A 20,872-nucleotide genomic window follows, 5' to 3' on the forward strand; every position below is an offset into this window, starting at 1 on the left:
TCCCAGGTTAGCTAAAAAATGAAATTAATTTACTTAAATCTTAAAAACTAAGTGAGTAACAGATTCTACCCAGAGGTCTCAGAACCTAGAATCTAATCAAATGGTTATTATGTATAGTTTTGTTAGCTAGACCCAATATAAAATCTCTCTTTAATTCTTTTTCTCTCTCTCCACAAACACACACACAATTAAAAAATAAAAGAAAATTCCTCAAAAAGGTGATTGATAAGCAAGTCAGAAACACACATTTCTCAACAAAAAATGCTATTTAGTTCAAGAACATGGTAAGAATATTTGATATCAAACAAGTATTAGAAGATACACAATAAAAAGCTGCTAAACTTTTCCCAGCAGGAAAACTGACTCACTGAATAAGAATATATTATTTGTGGGTAAAACTAACCAAGTTTCTTATTGAGGCCTGATAATTTCTAGCTTTCAGAGTCATCTATTTAGCAGTTGATATCTAAAAATTGTGAAATCATCTTATATTAATTTACTTGTGGCTTAACTCCTTCTTTGGTGTTTAACCCTGTCTAGTTGTTTGGGCCTTTATAAATTCCTTGAAAGCATACGCTATGATAGTTCTTCAATATCCATTGATTTGATTTGATTCAGCTCCTTAAAAGTGCCTCTCTGAGAGAGAGGCTTGCATTTTGAAAAGTGGAGCAGAGGGCTGGACAATATACTCACTAAATAACAAGACTTGAGGCAAAAGAAGGAGAGCAGAAAGCAAGAATCAAGCACAATCTCAGTATTGTCTTCACACCATGCTGACTTAGGGCCTGAGCACTATCCCTGTCTTCTTTTTGCTCAAGGCTAGCACTCTGCCACTTGAGCCACAGTGCCACTTCTGATCATTTTCTGTTTATGTGGTTCTGGGGAATTGAACCCAGGACTTCATGTATATGAGGCAAGCACTCTTGCCACCAGGCCATATCCTCAGCCCCTTACTCTGTGCTTTTAACTCCAGGTCGCTGAGCAACTTATCAACCCTTTCGGAGAAGATGATGATGATTTTGAAACTAACTGGTGCATTGATAGAAATTTGCAGGTTAGAGGAACTTTTCTTTCCCTTATGAACATTAAGAATAAGTGGTTTGTGATCATTCGAATCCTAACAGGCGCTGAATGCAGGCGCCTGGACTTGAGAGTTTTAGGCACAAATGAAAGAGACTTGACTGTACAGAAGGTGGGGCTTTGGGCATATTGTTGTCCTGGATCTCATTTCTAGAGCATTTTAAGTAGAATGCCACATCAATCAATTTTCTCTGTAAATTTCTGTTTTCCATACTGGGCCTCTTCCATCTAGTAGAGAGCAATTTTTTTTAAATAGTACTAGAGTTTGAAATCAGAGCCTTATGCTTGCTGGGCAGATACTCTGCCATGGGAGGCAAACCTCTAGTCCTTTTATAAGGTTATTTTTGAGACAAGTCCCACTTTTTGCCCAAGCCAACCTGGGTCTCATGCTTCCTGAAGTAGCTGAGGTGACAAACACACAACCACTAGGCCTAGTTTTCCTTTTCTTTTGAGAGGGGTTCTCATGAACTTTTTTGCCCTGGATGACTAGTTTCAAATATTTCATTGTATATTACACTGTCAGTCTGTTAGGGAAGAAGCATTGCACCTACATTACTCACTCTAGTCAAAACTGGATTCCCTTGGCCAGGCACAGTGGCTCATGCCTATATTCCTAGCTAGTTAGGAGGCTGGGGTTGGGAGGACTGTGGTTTGAGGCCCACCAGGATAACAAGTTTAGGAGCTGCCATTTCAATTACTAACTTGGAATGGTGTTACACATCTGTCATCCCAGTTACATGGGAAGTGTAAATAAGATGGGGTGGCAGCCTGGGCCAACCCTGAGCATAAATGCAAGACCAGATTTGAAAAATAATGAAAGAAAAAGATCTGGGAGTGTGATAGTGGGTCTTGCTGGCAAGCACAAGGTCCTAAATCCAAAACCCAGTAAAAAAACAAAAAAACAAAAACTTGGTTCTCAGAAGGAATAAATTATTTATATGTAACCTTGTCAAAGCCAGGAGGAAATCACTACCACTTTGAGCTGTTTAGGCTTGTTGGTTTATCTTTCCAAATAAACAACAAACAAACAAGAAAGCACATAAGAAAGGACACCAAGCAGACATGTGCTCACAGGATTAACAGGATAATATAGTAAGAATGTTTACCCTGCTATATTTCCTGCGGGGAGGTGTGGGGCTGTCAGTGGAGTCACTAAGAACAATCCATCATCATCACCGGAAGCAAAGAAGACAAAGGTGTCTTGTCTCACCTTCCTGAAGATGAGATGTAGCTCTACACTGGGACATGTGACTCCACAGATGGTGTGTGGGAAGTGTAAAAAGCCCACTTATACTACTGCCAAGTGCTCTGGAACAGTAAACAACAAGGACCACTCTGCAGAAGCCCTGGCTGCAGTAAATATGCACTTAAGGCCTCTATAAATTCACTCTTTGAGGCCAAGTCTTATTGCTCTCCAATTTGCATTTGCCTGCTGGACATTGTTCCTTTTTTTTTATATCACCCCTATCTTAGTTGTTCTAACCATATGACAATGCTTTTAGGTGTCTCTTCTAGCTGTGGATGAGATGCACATGAGCTTACCCAAGATGAAGAAGGACATTTACTGGGATGACTCTGCAGCTCGACCACCATACACACTGGCTGCTGCTGACTACTGCATTCCCTCGTTCCTAGGGTCAACAATCCAAATGGGGTGAGTGTACATGTTCTTTTGAAAGCATTCAAGACCTAGAAAATATCTCGAGGATTGTTCTGATCTTTAGATGTGGGGAGAAAGCTCTTTTTCTGGCTGTGCTTTGTATGTACAAGTCAATCTCTACTCACATGAGTTTAACCCAGCTATATCTGTCCTCTGTACTACAGGCGTTACTCTAGAGCTGTGCATTCACGCACAGCTCTAGAGTAATTTTATCAAAACTGATCATGTATCTGGCTTTGGAGAAATGGGTAAAAGAGAAGAATAACTCTTCCCTGCCAGAGAAAGAGACCACAGTTTCTAAGGAACTGAAAGAAGAGAGTACAGCAAAATTAAGAAAATCATAATCCCTGCTTCTTTAAAAAAAAAAAAAAAGACTGTAGAAAGGGAAAATCTATGGGTAATTGTTTTGGAACTTTTGTGGCAAAGGTGTGGCTTTTCCTTGAGGCCAATTCTTGTCTTGTCACAGCTACTTGACCTTCCTTCCCCTCCTTCAGTGTTCCTCCAGATTCCCCACAATTTGGAATATCTAGCTTGTATTCTATTTCCATAAAGCTTCACTCTAACTCATGTAAATAATGGTTTGCAGTGTTTCTCTTCCAAGGAGGCCTCTGAGGCTAAAAGCCCCTGAAGAGCCAAAGTAAAGGATGACTGAAGTAGAAATTCAGGGGCTGGGGATATGGCCTAGTGGCAAAGAGTGCTTGTCTCATATACATGAGGCCCTGGGTTCAATTCCACATACACAGAAAACAGCCAGAAGTGGTGCTGTGGCTCAAGTGGCAGAGTGCCAGCCTTGAGCAAAACAGAAGCCAGGGACAGTGCTCAGGCCCTGAGTCCAAGCCCCAAGACTGACAAAAAGAAAAAAAGAAAAAAGAAATTCCGATGTGGCAAGCAATGTGAAAGACATAGGAGTCAAGAGATTTGTGTTGGGGCTGGGAATATGGCCCAGTGGCAAGAGTGCTCACCTCCTATACATGAAGCCCTGGGTTCAATTCCTCAGCACCACATATAGAGAAAAGGCCAGAAGTGGTGCTGTGGCTCAAGCGGCAGAGTGCTAGCCTTGAGCAAGAAGTCAGGGACAGTGCTCAGGCCCTGAGTTCAAATCACAGGACTGGCAAAAAAAAAAAGAGATTTGTGTTGGTTCCCTTAAAGGATACGTTAGAGAAGAAAGCCCACAGCAGGTTAGACTTATGCCTCCTAAGGCTGGGCCTTGCCATCCTGGGTTTTTGCAGACCAGGTTGCTCCTCCCTCCCCAGTCTATTGCTCAGTCTGCAGGAAGACAACTCCCCTTGCTTACACTTAGTGGCCCTGGTAATTCCCTCTGCTGTGACAGAGCTTCATGAACTTCTAAAACCATCCCAATATTTTTCTGTGAGTTTGTTTTTAGAAAATTCAGTTTTTTCTGTCTTCCTCTATACTGTGGATTAATGTAAAGTCCTTGAAGATATAAAAGAAAGAAGACCAGGTCCTAAGAATCATTGCAGTGATCTTACTCAGAATATGATCCATTTCTAATGCCCACAAAGCTGGGGATTTTTGCAACTAACACTAAAATGGTTAAAATTACTTGAGATTTTCAGTTTGATTAACATATTTGTTGTGACCATAATGCCCATGTTCTCCAAAAAGTATTAAAACTTGTATTTCTCCCATCCCAAACACTGAAACATAGAACTAAGGATTTACAAGGTCTCAAACACAATAGCTGCCCCCAAAGATTACTGGGAAGATTTAATAAGATCATCTGTATAAAAATATACTATTATTTTTATCAGGTAGTCAGATCTTTCACTCATGAATTTCAACTTGAGATATACAAATATTAAATAAACCTGTGATCTTTCCATAGTAAACTAACCGTAGGAACATAGGACATAAAATAAAACAACTTAGAAAAAAACAGTTTAAGACTGCATCAAAAAAAAAAAAAAAAGATCAGTTGTCAGAAGGCCTCTAATCAAGTGGCCTGTTGACCAGCATAACAGGGAAAGGCAGAGGGGAATGCTAGTCTTTGGAAGTGGTTTCATGAGTTGTCTGACTAAACTGTGCTAGAAGCAATTGATCAAAGAAACAATCAGGCAAAAGCTGACTTGCTTTTGATTTTCTGCATGGATGGGAACCATTAACAGGGAGGCTTATGATCCAGGAAAAGCCACTGTGGGACTTGGGAAGTCAAGCATCCACAAGAATGAGCTTTATGGTCTGTGACTGTCGATTTTTTCCTATGACTGAGGGGTTCGACAAAATGCTCATCACCTGTGACACAAAACCAAGCTACTTTAAGCAAAAAGAGGTTTAGTAGGCCATACCCAAAGACTAGTCTAGCTTTGGAAATGAATGGATGCAGAGGCTCCAAAAATGTCACCCAACTTGCTATTGCTCTGTCTCTCTCCATTCTGGGTCTGTCTCTTGCTCCCTTTTCCACCAAGCTCTTCCATCCTCATGGTAAAAGATGGCCACCAGCAGCTTCAGACTTAAAACACTGACTTTTGAGGGCTAACAGAGTAGAAATGCAATCTATTTTTCCAATTCTTTTTTTTTTTTTTTTTTTTTTTTTGCCAGTCCTGGGCCTTGGACTCAGGGCCTAAGCACTGTCCCTGGCATCTTCCCGCTCAAGGTTAGCACTCTGCCACTTGAGCCACAGCGCCGCTTCTGGCCGTTTTCTGTATATGTGGTGCTGGGGAATTGAACCTAGGGCCTCGTGTATCCGAGGCAGGCACTCTTGCCACTAGCCCCTTATTTTTCCAATTCTTAAAGCTGAAGTGCTTGCTTTGTTATGATTGGCTAGGCTTCACTAACACACCCATTCCCAGACTAATCAGGACAGGTAGAAAAGGTCAATTTTATTAGCCAAAGCTTGTTCACGCTTCTCTGTGCTCAATGAGCATAGAGAATCCCTTCTTGAGTGAGTAAATTTTGTAGGATTTTTTTGGTTGTTGTTGTTGCTTTGGCAGTTGTGGGGCTTGAATTCAGGGCCTAGGCACTGTCTGAGCTCTTTTTGCTTAAGGCTAGCACTCTACTTCAGCTCCACTTTCAATTTTTGAGTGGTTAATTGCAGATAAGAGTCTCATAGGGACTTTTCTGCCCAGGCTGGCTTCGAACCACAATGCTCAGATTTCAGCCTCCTGAGTAGCTAGGATTATAGGTGTGAGCCACTGGCACTTGGCAATTTTGTAGTTTTATACCCTGGTTGGGTTTTATCTCTCCAGAATATTTAATTCAGAAATCACATTTGCCGTATCTTTTCATATTAACTTTTCATATTCTAAAACTAACTCAATACCCTCCAACAACTGAGCAAATTACTATGCAAAGGCAATCTAAGGAATGAGGGAGCCTCCCACGAGGCCAATCAGAAATGACTTTCGCATTCAGCAAACTCATTCTACACAGATGCAAATGGCTTTGTTCTCAGGAGTAAGAAACCTGTTCAATATACAGCCCTGTGTTCTGCACATTTGCTAGATCACATAGTAAAATAAGTTTATTCCTTTATTTTGAAAAAGTCTTAAATACAAACTTAAAATGTTTTTTCATGTGCTTCTGCATATGGAATGTGCCCATTCATTTATTCAGGTAAGTTTTTTCAGAGTACTACCACACAGTAAGTTTTATGCCAGATACTAAACATAGACATGAAAAAAGCCACCTCTTAAACTCACAGACTTATGTGGTGAATGCTGCACGAAGAGAAATAGTGACTCTTGCAGAAATACGCGTAGTGAGGACACACTCCACACAGCCTGTTGACAGAGAAGGGTTCTTGGAGCTGAGGATTCTAACATGTGTCTTTAAGAGTGAGGGAAGGGATTGGAAGCATAGCTCAGTTGGTAGAGCACTAGCCAATGAGTAAAAATATCAGAGTACCAATCTTAGACCTCCCATCCCCACCCCAAGAAAACAGAGTAGGGGGAGTCACTAAAGGATATATGCCAGGCTAATGTGAACAAAGATGATAAAGAATGACAATATATTCTAAGGAATCATTTGGTAGGTCAATTAGAAGAGCCAAAAATTGAATCTGGGGAGGAGGCAAAGGTAGATTATGGAGAGTTTTAATAGCCTTTATCCAAAGCCAGTAAACAAGATGGTCACAGAGGCTGGGAATATGGCCTAGTGGTAAAGTGCTCGCCTCGTATACATGAAGCCCTGGGTTCAATTCCTCAGCACCACATATATAGAAAAAAAGCCAGAAGTGGCGCTGTGGCTCTAGAGGTAGAGTGCTAGCCTTGAGCAAAAAGAAGCCAGGGACAGTGTCAAGCCCTGAGTCCACGCCCCAGGACTGGCAACAACAACAACAAAAAAATGGTCACAGTTTTGGTTTAGTTAGTCTGGCAGTTGGATGACAGCTGGATTGATGGAGATAAGAAAACTAGAGAGACAAGTTAACACTGTTTTCTCTTAGAAGAACAAAAAAGGCTTGTCAGCATCACAAGGGGTGACAGAGAAGACATAGTGGTGTGACAGCAGGCTGTGCTAGCCCTAACAAGGGAGGCCCAGAGCCTGAGCCAGTGAATGAAGTGGGGAAGATAGGGAGATGGGGGGAGGGGTGGTAGCTATGCAGTTAGTGAAGGGGGAAGCCCCGTGTCCCTTCATCAAGCCTCATACTGTCTTAAGCCAGAGGATATTCTAACAAGACTCATTTTTCTCTGGTCAACCATACACCAAGGTGTTTAAAAATTCTGTTCTGTAAGTTCCAACACCAAATCAGTGCTGAGGTTTCATCTCCCAGTCTTTGTTAAGACTGGGACATGTTGAAAAGCAACTTCAGAGTCAACACTTAGTATGAAAGCACTTAAAAATGTGACTAGAGCACCCAAATTCAAAATTGTTTCATAAATATATCCACCTTGAGTATTTAATAACCAGTGGTATTTACTGTATGGCCAGACATCTCCACTTAATAAGCCATGCTATTCATTAACTGGGCTATGAAAAAAAAAAAAAAAACTTTCCTATTTGAACTCTGCCCATCATCTCCCCTGAGATCACTTCCGGTGAATCTGTTTATTTGTTCTCTTGTCAGAATATGGACTGCTTTCTGATCACTGTTTTAATTAAAGCATCTTTTTTATTAGCCTAACCATGAAGACACTATTAACCAAGATCAAGAAAACACCTGAAACCAATCGAAAGAGGAGTGGTCTATAAGAAAACATACCTAAACCCTAAAAACGAAAATGGGACAACAATAAAACACATTTGATAAACCTAACTTTACTAAAACAAACCCTGAAAACGAGCATTATTGAAAATGAATTCACACACACACACACACACACACACACACACACACACACGATCCAGCTCTTGTCTCTTCTCCACAACAGGCATGAGACAGATGGAGAGTGCCTCACCTCACATTATATGATCATGAGTCACTTCAACATTCTTACTACTTTTTATTTACTTGCAATTACCCATTGACACCAAGTTGAAGACTCTGAAGAATAGAACACATTAAAATTAGAGACTGAAGTCTCTCATACCTCTGTTTAATCCTGTCTTGAAAATCAAAACAGCCAACAAGTAAAGGAGCAATAATCCCTTAAGGGCATTGAGTCAAGCACTCTTGCCACTAGGCCATATTCTCAGTCCCCCCTTAAGGACATTGAAAGAACCCAAACAAGAAACAAGTCATCCACTCATAACAGCTAAAAGATTCTAGTTGTGGAGGCAGAGAACAGCCGGCTCTGCTCCAGGCAGGTGCCCCCTAGCAGGCCGGCCCGCCTCCCCTGGCCTCCCCTGGCCTCCCCAGCTAGGGGAGGGAGACAGCGAAGCTAGCATCCATTCTGCGAGCGTGTGTGCCTGTGCGTGTGCGTGTGTGTGTGTGTGTGCGTGTGTGTGCGTGTGTGTGTGTGTGTGCGTGTGTGTGCCAGTCCTGCGTCTTGAACTCAAGAGCAGGGAGGTTTCCTTGAGCTCCATTGCTCAACGCTAGGTCTCTACCACTTGAACCACAGCCCCACTTCTGCCTTTTTACTAATTCATTGGAGATAAGAGTCTCCTGAACTTTACAACTCACGCTGGAACCTGGCTCCTCAGATCTCAGCTTCCTGAGTAGCTGGGAGTACAGGCGTGAGCCGTCCCCACCCAGCTGTCAGCTGTAGTTTTAAAATCAGGATTTACTAATCTATGCAGTCCATTTCTCCGTAAGATGAGTTTTTGCCTCGTAAATATGCCGTTTTACTTTTGTCAATTAGCTCAGGATGTTTTTACTTATACTTTACCATAAAGAACCAAGTCTTCGCCTAATGAATATGTCTTGTTTCATTTGTTAGTGATTTGGAGATCTTTTAATCGTTTTATTAATAAAGTATTACCATTTAAAAAAAAAAAAAGGATTCTAGCTGTGGAGAGGAAAGGCCAAGGCTGCTTAAGAATCAGATCACTCAAGTATGTCATAAGTGTTTGGTAACCTCACTTCTAATCTAAAGCATGCTCAAGCCTGTACACCATACACCATGGACTACAATCCCATTTCAGGAACATTATTATTGGGCATTTTGCCATTATTAAACAATATTTAATGTTTAAATAATACTTTAAATATTAATATATTTAAATTAAGTGAAAACATTCTCACATTTGAGTAATCTTAAAGAAAGGGTCCATGAGGTCAATTGAGAATTCCCTTAGAACAGAGGAGAAATATTCACATTTTCTAAGAGTTTCTTCTATTACAAGTGAAGGCATTTGTTTAAGACACATTTGTGAGTCAGGTGCCAATAGCTCACACCTGTAATCTTAGCCCCTTAGGAGGTTGAGACCTGAGGATTAAGGTTCAAAGCCAGCCCAGGCAGAAAAGTATGTGAGATTCTTCTCCCCAATTAACCACCAAAAAGCCACAAGTAGGGTGGTAGCTCAAGTGATTGATAGTGCGCTAACCTTAAGCAAAAAAAGCTAATGGACAGTTCCCAGGTCCTGAGTTCAAGGCCCAGTATTAGCACCAAAAAAGACATGTTTGATACTGTAAAACTGTAACCAGCTTATTGAAAATTATTACTTATTTATCAGTCTTTCTTCCAAAACTTCTATTCATGTATAACAATAATTAGTTACTGTGTATATACATACATGTTCATAATATGCACAAAAAATTCAGAATTGTAGCAGCCAATATTAGTAGTCAATATTAATTTAAGTCTATAAAAATGCATATATTGCTTGGCTTTTTGCTGGTTAATGGGAGATGGAATCTCATAGACTTTACTGCCTGGGCTGGCTTCAAACCTTGATCCTCTAGGTCTCAGCCCACTGAAACATGTGAGCCACTAGCACCTGATGCATGTTGTCAAAAGCAAGAGCTTTATTAAAGTTAGAGTAAATGCACTTCTAGATGGATAATTTATTCAGTAATATGCTCATAACCAACTATATTCAACCATATTAGCTTTATAAGAAAATATAGTGTAATATATACTATTACATGCTTATGTTATAAGCTGCTAAAAATACCTCAAGTTCAACCTCAACAAAAATGTGTTCTTGGAATATTGATTTCCACACCTTCCCAACCCACCACCGCCCCACCCTGGCCACACACACACACACACACACACACACACACACACACACACACACACACACACAAACACATACACCTTAATGTCCCAGAAAGGAAGAAAGGAAGAAGAGTCAGGACTTCCCAAAGAAACAAGTGCATTCAATCATCATTTTAGAACTTCCTGAAAGATTTTTTTTTTTTTTGGCCAGTCCTAGGGCTTAGACTCAGGGCCTGAGCACTGTCCCTAGCTTCTTTTTGCTCAAGGCCAGCACTCTACCTCTTGAGCCACAGCCCCACTTCCAACTTTTTCTATTTATGTGGTGCTGAGGAATTGAACCTAGGGCTTCATGTATACGAGGCAAGCACCCTACCACTAAGCCACATTCCCAGCCCTCTTTGGAGATTCTTGGTGCTCAGTTTTCAACTTTAAAATTGTATCAGAGGTGTACATGGTTTAATTTCCTTTTCTAACCAAACTATTATTGGATGCAGCACGATTGAGGTACAGGAGGAGTTGATGAAGCCGAACTTCTCTTTGGGCCATCATTTCTTTTTTATGTCAGCCAGCAGGGACTAAAACCACATGACCCAGGAGGTCACTAGCTAGGCCTCTTTAAAGGTGCAATAAGCCACAAACCACATTTGGCACCATTTTGGGTCTGAACATTAGATCGGCAGCACAGCGGTGCTGAGAAGGTCAAAGATCCAAAGGCAAGCTCCGAGGCAAAGAAGACCTCTCAGGATAAGTTAGCTTGGAAATGTGCATAAGAAAGGAAGCAGAAGAGAAGCTGAGTGGATCCAATATTTTGCCCACTTGCAGCTCCATCCCTGCAAGCTCAGTGTGAGGGCTACTTTGCCGATTTTATAAACCTGAGGTTTAAGTGTTCTTCGGTGTGGAAGGTTAAAAATAACAGCCTTCACCTCTATACGGATTTGAAGAGTACTTGCTTGTGTATAAATGTTCCTCTGCATTTGTCATTGTCCTGATATAGCCTCAGGCCAATTACAGACTCTCTCCAATGTAGTTAGTTGCCTGACTTTGATTAAATATGCCACAATTTCAAAACAGTGAATCTGACATAAGAAGGAGAATTCATCATGTTAAATATCATTTTCCTAAATTCCTCCTTTCAGTTCTGTTAAAATGACTTCCTATATTTGAATTTAAATTGGCCAAATATCACTTCAAAAGTGGAACACAGAAAGACCAAGCATCGTGTGGGTTTATCCTTCAACCTTTTTGAAGCTCAATGTTTACCTAATTGCACAAGGGAAATGGAAGATGCTTTGCAAAAAGCTTGTTTGTTTGTTAGTTTTGTTTTGTTGCTTGTGCCAGTCCTGTGGCTTGAACTGAAGGCCTGGGTGCTGTCCCTAATCTTCTTTTGTTCAAGGCTAGCATACTACCACTTAAGTCAGAGCTCCACTTCAGGCTTTTCTTTCTTTCTTTCTTTTATTAGTTTTTTGGAGAGAAGAGTCTCACAGACTTTCCTGCCCAGGCTGGCTTTGAACCACAAACCTCAGACCTAAGCCTCCTGAGTAGCTAGGATTACAGGCATGAGACAGTCATGCCTGATTTGCAAAAGGCTAGTTTTTTTTTTGTTTTTTTTTTTTTTTTTGGCCAGTCCTGGGCCTTGGACTCAGGGCCTGAGCACTGTCCCTGACTTCTTTTTGCTCAAGGATAGCACTCTGCCACTTGAGCCACAGAGCCACTTCTGGCCGTTTTCTGTATATGTGGTGCTGGGGAATCGAACCCAGGGCCTCATGTATACGAGGCAAGCTCTCTTGCCACTAGGCCATATCCCCAGCCTGCAAAAGGCTAGTTTTGAGGGGGAAAAAAAAGATGCATTGACCCAACCAAGTCATCATACAAATTTTCTTGTAAAACTATTTTGGCCTTTCTATATCAAACACACCTTAAGAAGTATGACAGTGTATTTCCATTATCAGCTGCCAGACTCCAGCCATCTTCCTCAAATGGAAATGAGTTGGGAAGATCTTTACCCTGACTTATTAGACAGCCCTTAACTAGACCCTTTTCTCACTCAGACATTTGTCATTGGCAAGAGAGGCTGTGGGATGAAGGCTTTGTATGTATTCAACAGATACTATTGAAATGCTGAGCTTGAGATATTCTTAACATTGAGGATGAAACTAATTTCAATCCAGACATCTATCTGCCCTGAAGAAATAATGCATGTTGCCCCTCCTTATAGACTCAATTAACCATAAACAACAAACTCAACTGGTTTAACATCATTTTTCTTTTCCTTTTTTCTTCTCTTCTCCTACCATTATCTGCCCCACTTTCAAAAATAACCCAACATGTAGCACAACCTATTTCATTGCTGTGTGCCTTGGGTTTCTGTGTTGATGGTTAGCATTGTGCAGTAAATATGTATAGGACTGGCTATGTCTGCCAGGTGGCACCAAGGAAAACATATCAAGACGCAAGGTCAGGAAAGCCTAGTGCCCATCATGTGGTGCTCTTTGACTTCCTTCCACCAAATAGAAACAGCTTCTGCCAAGCATTATGTTCTCCTCCATTTATCCAGAGGCCCTAGGCATACTGAAGGTTTTAACTAGTTGACTTTTTGGGGGGGGGAGGCAGTCCTGGGGCTTGGACTCAGGGCTTGAACACTGTCTCTGGCTTCTTTTTGCTCCAGGCTAGCACTCTGCCTCTTGAGCCACAGGACCACTTCTGGCTTTTTTCTGTTTATGCATTGCTGAGGAATCAAACCCAGGGCTTCATGCATGCTAGGCAAGCACTCTACCAGTAAGCCACAGTCCCAGGCCATTACTAGTTGACATTTTAAAAAGGAGAAAGAGGGTGCCCTACAGGTAGGCACTATTATCTTCCTCCAACCTGTGCAAGGTCAGTGGTGATTTAGGAGCTACCAAAGTGGTCTGGAAGTTTGCCACACAGTCCCTTAAGTGTCTTTACTCACCTTTTGGCATAGACGGTTCCTTGTGAACTTGCAAATAACATGGAAGTCAGGTAAAAAAATATATTATCACCAGTTTGCCAGTTGTGATGCTTAGTCACAGAGAGTTTGTGTGAGTCGCTGCGGCTACCCAGTGAGTTTGCGTCAGCCTAGGCAGCAGGGTCCTGGCTTTGTGAGCTCTCAGAATGAATCATTTGTCCCATCCTTCGAGCAGATTCTCCAACTCCATGTCTGGAAACTGATAGCTTCTTTGCACTTTCCATGAATGTCCTACTTTCTCTAATTACCTGCCTATCCCCATCCAAATGAGCTCCAACCTCACGTTTTCATCTGACCATCTGTAATAGGTAGCAATATAATGATGTGCTTGCTTGTGTCCTGTCATATTATGACTCTGCTGTTATTGTTTGGACATCAGAATTATACTAACCCTAAACTAAGGAAACATTTTTTAATTTCTTAAATTGTTATTATGGAGGTGATGTATTATGGAGATTTACAGTTAAATAGGTCAGGTAGGAGTACATTTCTTTTTGCTGTCTCTACAATAGGTATGTACTTTTTTTTTAATCAAATGAGGAAGAACAGAAAACATAAAAGAAGCTAAAAGGTATACTTAGTTAGGATGTGAGGAAATCTTTCAAAGTATCTTATTCTGTGTGCTCCAAGCTTTCAACCAGTTTGTTCTTAAACCAGTTTCTTTATATTGGGAACATGGTTATATATTCTTTTAGAATTTTTTAAATTTCTTGTTATAGTGATGTACAGAGGGGTTACCGTTTCATATATAAGGCAGTAAGTACATTTCTAATCCAACTTGTTACCTCCTTCCTCATTTTTCTCCCACCTTCTCCCTCCCACCCCCCATGAGTTATACAGTTAGTTTACAGCATATAGTTTTGTAAGTATTATTATTGCATTGGTTCAGCTTTTTTTCTTTGTTTCTCTATTTTGAGGGAACATGGTTATATTTGTCATGGTTATGACTTTTAGAGAAAGGAGGAGGTGAAATTCTGTGTGTTAATAATGAAATCTTCTAGAGAAGAAAAATCATTTGGTTCCTTGTGCTGGGGAACTTACATCAACTGTCCCCTCTCCAAGCACCCAACTTTACACTGAAAGTGTGAAAAGTTTTCAGTCTTATTTGTTCACCTAAACATTCACCAATGTTGCTTTTCATGGAGGCTTTATAGCCTGGACAAGCTAGAAGCTAGCCTGTACACTAACCTTACAAGGCAGGTTATGCTTTCTCCAAGACAAGCAGTGGTTGCTCACTGCTAACAAAGTGGTTGTCACTGATAAAGTTCAAATCACTTTTCTTTTTTTTCTTTTTTTGATGGTTGAACAGGTCTCACAGGATTTAATTGGGAGGGGGTTTATATAATGGTAATGGCGGGAAAGGAGGGGGACTGGCCAAAGGGCCAGTCATAGGCTAAAGACCATGTTGGTCATGGTGATGTCACAAACTTCCTCTATGGGCGAGGACTACAGCCCCCCAAGAGCTGGGTCTCTGTAGAAGTCCCCGCCATGATAGCACGCACGTGTTCGCCCCCCAGGGGCGGGGGCTTCACTTCCTGTTAAAGGCAGAAGAAGAGGGGACGGGTCAAATCACTTTTCATAACACACTCCAAGTCTATCATTCCAGCCTATGTCCCACACTCTCCTCTGTGTTTTTACATACATCAAGGACTTTTCCCTCCTCACAAACATTAATTCCTACTTGTCACTTCTTCCACCACTTCTCAATCAATCCAATTCTGATACAGTATCAGAAACTTACTTTGCTCCAAACGCAGACATTTATACACATGCCTTCCCTTCCTTTTAAAGTATAAGTAATTAGGCACATAATGCAACAAGTTGTTCATGGTGGATGCTCAGTAAACTTAGCCAAGTGGATAAGCAAATGAATCTCAGGAGTCCACACCATAGTCCTAAGAGGAAAGAAGATACAATGGAGTCTGATGAGCACATCTAACCAATGTCAGGTAGGAAAACTGGGGCTTCCTAAGCAAAAATATTTTTTGCAGTTTGCTCATTGCACTTGTCTGTTTCTCCAGTCTATGACTCAAGGCTTATTCCTCTCATTGTGTTGAATGCACATATCCACTACATTAGTGCATAGTTTAAAAGGTGTTTTTTTTTTCTTTGGAGTCACAAGATTTTGAAGTAATAATATTATCAACTTAATTTAGGTGCCAGTGACTCATGTCCATAATCTTAACTATTCAAGAGGCTGAGATCTAAAGATGGAGGTTCAAAACCAGCCTTAACAGAAAACCATGTGACTCTATTCTTCAATTAACAACCAAAAAGCCAGAAGTGCAGATGTAGGCCCAAATGGTAGAGCTCCAGACTTGAGCAGAAAAAAAACAAAAAAAACCCTAGAGAGAGCTCCCAGGCCCTGAGTTCAAGCTCTAGTACCAGCACATACAAAAACAATTTTTTTTGTTTTTTCCCCTAGATGATTGTGTCATTCTTACAAGGTTGTGGACTTAGGAATAGTTAAAGGGAAAAAAAACCAAATAAATAGGCAACATTCCAAATGGAGAGCAGATGCCTGTCCTGTAAAGAGAAATTGCCAGCTTGACCTTAAGTCCCAGAGCACAGCCCGGGGCAGCAATCTTAGTGACCAACTGTACTTGTCACTCCTCTCCTCTGGTGGCCTCCGTGGCTAAATAGATTCCTGTGAAGTGTGACTGGCAATCTGACTTAATGAAAGCCAAGGAGCAGGGTCACCAGGGTCACTGAAGCATGAGTCTGCGTTTCCCAAGCTGATGTAACAGAATCTGCATCTCTCACACCAGGGGTTGGGTCAGGAGGGCTATCTGGTAGCCAAGGGCAATGCTGGGGCTTTAGAAAAACAGTACTAGGCTGTAACCCAATACCATCCCAGAACATTTCGCCAGTTAATCATCTCAGCCAGCCATCATTTATTCATAAACACAGGAACAGGTTGTCTTTGGCTGTTCCTTAGGCTAATCCAAATGTATAGTCCATATAAATCACCCCTTCCTTTTTATTAAAGAGCTTTAGGGCTTGATTCAGCGTGAAGAGTTGACAGGTTTGAGCTGATCAGTTATGAGGTGGCTGGCCTGAGTCAACCATGTTCAGGCAGTTCCCATCTACTACCAAAATTCCATTGTGTTTCCTTCCCTCAAAATGTACCTGGCATAAAGCATCACGTCACAGTGGCTCTCCGAACCAGCCCTAGACTGGGAGGGTTCATTACTGTGGCTCCCAAAGCCAGCCTCCCATGTCATCTAAGGGTAAGGCTTTGAAGTAGTTCTTCGAACCCTATTTAGAGTGTAAATCCACAGAGATGTGAGACAGACATGCAATCTGAGGCAGGAGTAAACCTTACACACTATCAAACCAAACACACTATCCTTATCTCAATTATTCATTCTATTTCAGCCTTGAAGGAGATTAACGTTGGTAGGATTATGTGGGTTTTTTTAAGTGTTAAAGAAAATTCAACAGGATATTCTTAACCACAGCAAATCTACCACAAACTCACTAAGGGGAGCTTAGTCATACGTTGAATCCACCTGGCCTCCGTAAATATCTTCGTTCCACAGGATTCACCCTTCTCCTTCTTTAGCCCTACTTGAACAGGCACAAGGGCAAAGCAGTCACCAGAAATGTATACATGTTACCTCTGGGAAAAGAATATGTTGTACTCATTATTCTTCCCTAGGCTCTAACTCCTTGACACCTATCTTATATTAAAGCAATAGGTAACAAGGGCTACAAAAGAAAAGCGGTTAATTTCTTAGGCTTAAGAAATCTCCCTGTCTATGACATGTGCATAACAGTGATTATTAGTCACATAACAACTAAATTATTATTCCTTATTATTTGCTCTCTCATAGTTAGCTATGATCTATTGAGGTTTCATTCGGGGGATAGGGCATGGATCCTGAGGCAACACTATCTTATTTCAACTGTAAAAAAAAAAAAAAAAAAAACCAGTACATTCAGTATGTCTATTTTAATGTCTAAGTCTCTAGATCAGTGACTCTCAACATTTATCTGGGGTTTTCTAAGACTCCTAAACTATGTGGTCAAAACTATGTTCATATCAACCCTACGATTTTATTCTCATTCTCTCATAAATATATAGAAATTCCTCCTCATCCACCATCTCACTTTTCAAGGCTTCAGTAAATTGCCTATAGGTGGCTATAGTCCAAAAAAGTTGAACAGAAAAATTCCAAAACTAAGCCATCCACAAGTTCTTGATTGCATGACTTTCTAAGTACTGTGATGAAACTTTAAGCCATTTCACTCTGTCTAGCCTTGGATGTGAATGGTCCCATTGTCCAACATATCCACACTATATAAGCTACCTATCTATTAGTCACCTAGCAGATGACTCCATTATTACACTGACTGTCATCTTCATCTTATTTATTTACTCAGGGATAGCCCCAGAGTATATGCATAGTGGTGCTAGAAGTTTAGATTTGCTGAAGGAAAGTCACATAGTGCTTCCTTTAAGAAAAAGATACAAGTTCTTAGCTTAAGAACAGAAATCATAGGCTAAGTTGCAAAGAAGCACAATAACAATGAATTTTTTCTACTCATGAAGCCATGAAGAAAGAAAATAATTCACACTAGTTTTGCTACTGTACCTCAAAAGGCAAAAGTTTCAGCCACAATGCATGCTAAGTGATTAGTCAAGCTGGAAAAGGCATTGCTGTAAATGGTTCCATACTATTGTGGTTTCAAGAATCCACTAGGAGAGCTAGAAATATGGCCTAGTGTCAAGAGTGCTTGCCTCCTATACATGAAGCCCTGGGTTCAATTCCTCAGCACCACATGTACAGAAAATGGCCAGAAGTGGAGCTGTGACTCAAGTTGGCAGAGTGCTAGCCTTCAGCAAAAAGAAGCCAGGGGGCTGGGAATATGGCCTAGTGGCAAGAGTGCTTGCCTCCTCCTATACATGAAGCCCTGGGTTTGATTCCCCAGCACCACATATATAGAAAACAGCCAGAAGTGGTGCTGTGGCTCAAGTGGCAGAGTGCTAGCCTTGAGCAAAAAAGAAGCCAGGAACAGTGCTCAGGCCCTGAGTTCAAGGCCCAGAAAAAAAAAGAATCCACTGGGGTGACTAGGAATATGGCTCAATGGGAAGGGGAGGGGCAGAGAATCCACTGGGGTTGTGGAATATTATCTTTCATTGATTGGGGGGGGGGGTGTCTTGCTATAGTATAATGGAATTTTCCAGAGGCTGCAAGATATGTGGTGATGTCATCCCTTATTCCTTAAAGGAATGTGTGCTTATACATTCTTATGGGGTTTGTTTATTCCTCTATTATTTTTAACTGTAATGACCCAGACAAACATCTCTTTGAAATACTCAATAATTTTTAAGCGGGACCAAAAGGTTTGAGAACCTCTGCTAAACTATTCCACATCGCAAACAACATCCACCCCACCCCACCCCCACCCCAGTTCCCAAATCTGTAATGTAAAAGTAGGACACTGATCTCTTCTGCGAGACTCAGCCCCCAAGGCCAGGCCCCTAAGGCTCCCCTGCCTATCTTCTGTCCTCATGCGTTTCAGGCTCTCTGGCCATGACGACTGGCTGTGGAACTATGAGAAACACGGCCACCGGCACTCCATGATGAGGAAGGTCAAGCGGTTCCTGAGCACCCACGAACACCCGGCCAGCCCCCGCCGGAGAAGCTTCGGAAGGCAGGCCAGCGACAGCTCGGTGTTCTTCCCCCTCAGTCCGGCTCGGGATCTGCTGGACGTGCCCTCCAGAATCCCCCAACGAGCCTCCGTGGCCCGCAAGCCATCCCACTCCCTGCAGGGCAGCCCCAAGCTGCACGCTAGCATGGGCGAGCTGTCCACCATCAGGGAGACCAGCAGGACCAGCACGCTCCAGAGCCTGACCCCGCAGTCCAGCAGGAGGGCCTCCCCCACCAAAATGCCACAGGTGCCCGAGGTCTTGATCACAGACGCCGAAGCGCCAAGGTCCCCCCCGGATGACCACGACTCCGAGACCTCCATGCTAAGTCTCCAGTTTACTGGAGTGCAGCCAAGCAGGACTGGGCAGCAGGAAGACCCCCTGGGGTCACTCCTGTCCCCTTCAGAGAAGAAGGCGCTATCCAGGGCCCCCAGTCACCAGACCCTGTCAGCCAATAATGAGATAGACATGTTCAAGTTTGAGGAAGCCCTGGATGATGACAGGTTCCCCAAAAGGTGGAGCCTCCCAGAGTTGGGGGAGTCCCGCCACACCTCTCTAGGAAACCTGAGTCCGGATCCTGTAATTCCAGGGCCGGGCCCTTTAATCGACACCGAAACATCCTCAGAGACCATCGGAATCCACCCTGGGGCTGCCCCTGCGGTCTCCCCAGAGGTGCTGTATTTAATAGAAAACCTGGATACCAAGGAAACAGATATCCTAGAATATAACAATGAGCAAATGGAGGAATCACCCAAAGGATGGCCACAAAGCTCCAGGACCCAGTTCTAGCCCTGGATCATACTTTACCCAAGCTCAGCATCAGTCCCCTGTTACCATATGAGCTGATGAGTCTGTTTAAAAAGAAAAAAAAAATCATCATGCTATCTAAGCTCCTTAAAACTCTGAAGGGCATTATGATCCTGCTTTTCTGAACACTGCAAATATCAAACACATTCACATCATCCTTCACAAAGTGGCTTTCATGTAAGTTTTTCAGCCCACAGAGAATTATCTAAGCTGAATATGGAATCTTATGTAGATCTGTATGACTTACAAACTCACAGACTTACAAACTCACAGCTTTGGAAAGGGCCCTGTAAGCCAATCCCATGGACATAAAGGCCTAGACTCAAAGGTTCTCTATTTCTTTCTACATTTTGATGTTCCCTTTCTCTTTTTCTTTAGCTATAGACAGGAGAAGCTCACATAATACCTCCAAAGCCCTTTTCTACTCAAAATTCTTCAATTGACAATTTCCTCCTTTTCAAAACTATTATTGTTTCCTAATTCTTAAGCTTCATTAGTTATCAGAAAGCTTTGTTTCTCTTCAATATCCTTCTCTGTGTTCACTTTATTATTTTTTTTCTCTTCCTCTTTATTCTTTTATCCATTTTTTTCCTTTCCTTGTTGTGCTTTCTCTGGTGACTCTAATTTGTCCCAGTCTTCAGGTTATAATCTTTTCTCTCACCAACTCTGTTGCTTGCTTCTTTCTATGGTGATCAAAACATGAAGCATTGACCAAGACAATCAAAGATGTCAACAAATCATTCTCTCACTCCCAATCTCACAGTAGAAAGTGTGTGGGAATGTATCTGTCACTCTCTCAAAGTCATTGCTGTTTCCTTCTGCTTCGGCTCTTTAGACTTGGACACTGGAGTAAACTGGCACCAAAAGGTCATGGAACCTACATAATCAGATGCTATGGAAGCAATCAATAACATGGCTTATAGCCCTCAAACTCAAAGCCTAAAACACAAATCTTAGTTGTGTCACACATGGGACCAGGTACATAACCTACCAGATTATTGGAAAGGAAATAGGCTATTGGCACTGGACAGATAAATCCATGACTGCATGATGGAGTGTGGTATTGTCTCACTTCCCTCAGGAACTCATGGGAAGCTCTGTATTGTGACCTCTGAAGTCTCTAACCTTGCCTCGTGAATTCTGCTGTCACCTGTCATAGAATCAAGCTTGATTCCATACAACCTCAG

General features: G+C 41.9%; 1 protein-coding gene across 2 annotated transcripts in view; it reads left to right on the forward strand.

Annotated features, from left to right (window-relative positions):
• Best3 (bestrophin 3) overlaps window positions 1–20,242 on the forward strand; it is a 38,475-nt gene extending 18,233 nt beyond the window's left edge. For both annotated transcript variants that reach the window (XM_048349796.1, XM_048349797.1), the window contains 3 exons: window positions 974–1,054; window positions 2,583–2,734; window positions 18,752–20,242. In XM_048349796.1, the coding sequence (XP_048205753.1) occupies window positions 974–1,054; window positions 2,583–2,734; window positions 18,752–19,667 (1,149 nt within the window). In that variant the 3' untranslated portion in view covers window positions 19,668–20,242. The remainder of the gene's footprint in view (window positions 1–973; window positions 1,055–2,582; window positions 2,735–18,751) is intronic.
• Window positions 20,243–20,872: the final 630 nt, after the last annotated feature.

This window comes from Perognathus longimembris, chromosome 1, assembly GCF_023159225.1.
Source record: "Perognathus longimembris pacificus isolate PPM17 chromosome 1, ASM2315922v1, whole genome shotgun sequence".
Classification (NCBI taxonomy): domain Eukaryota; kingdom Metazoa; phylum Chordata; class Mammalia; order Rodentia; family Heteromyidae; genus Perognathus; species Perognathus longimembris.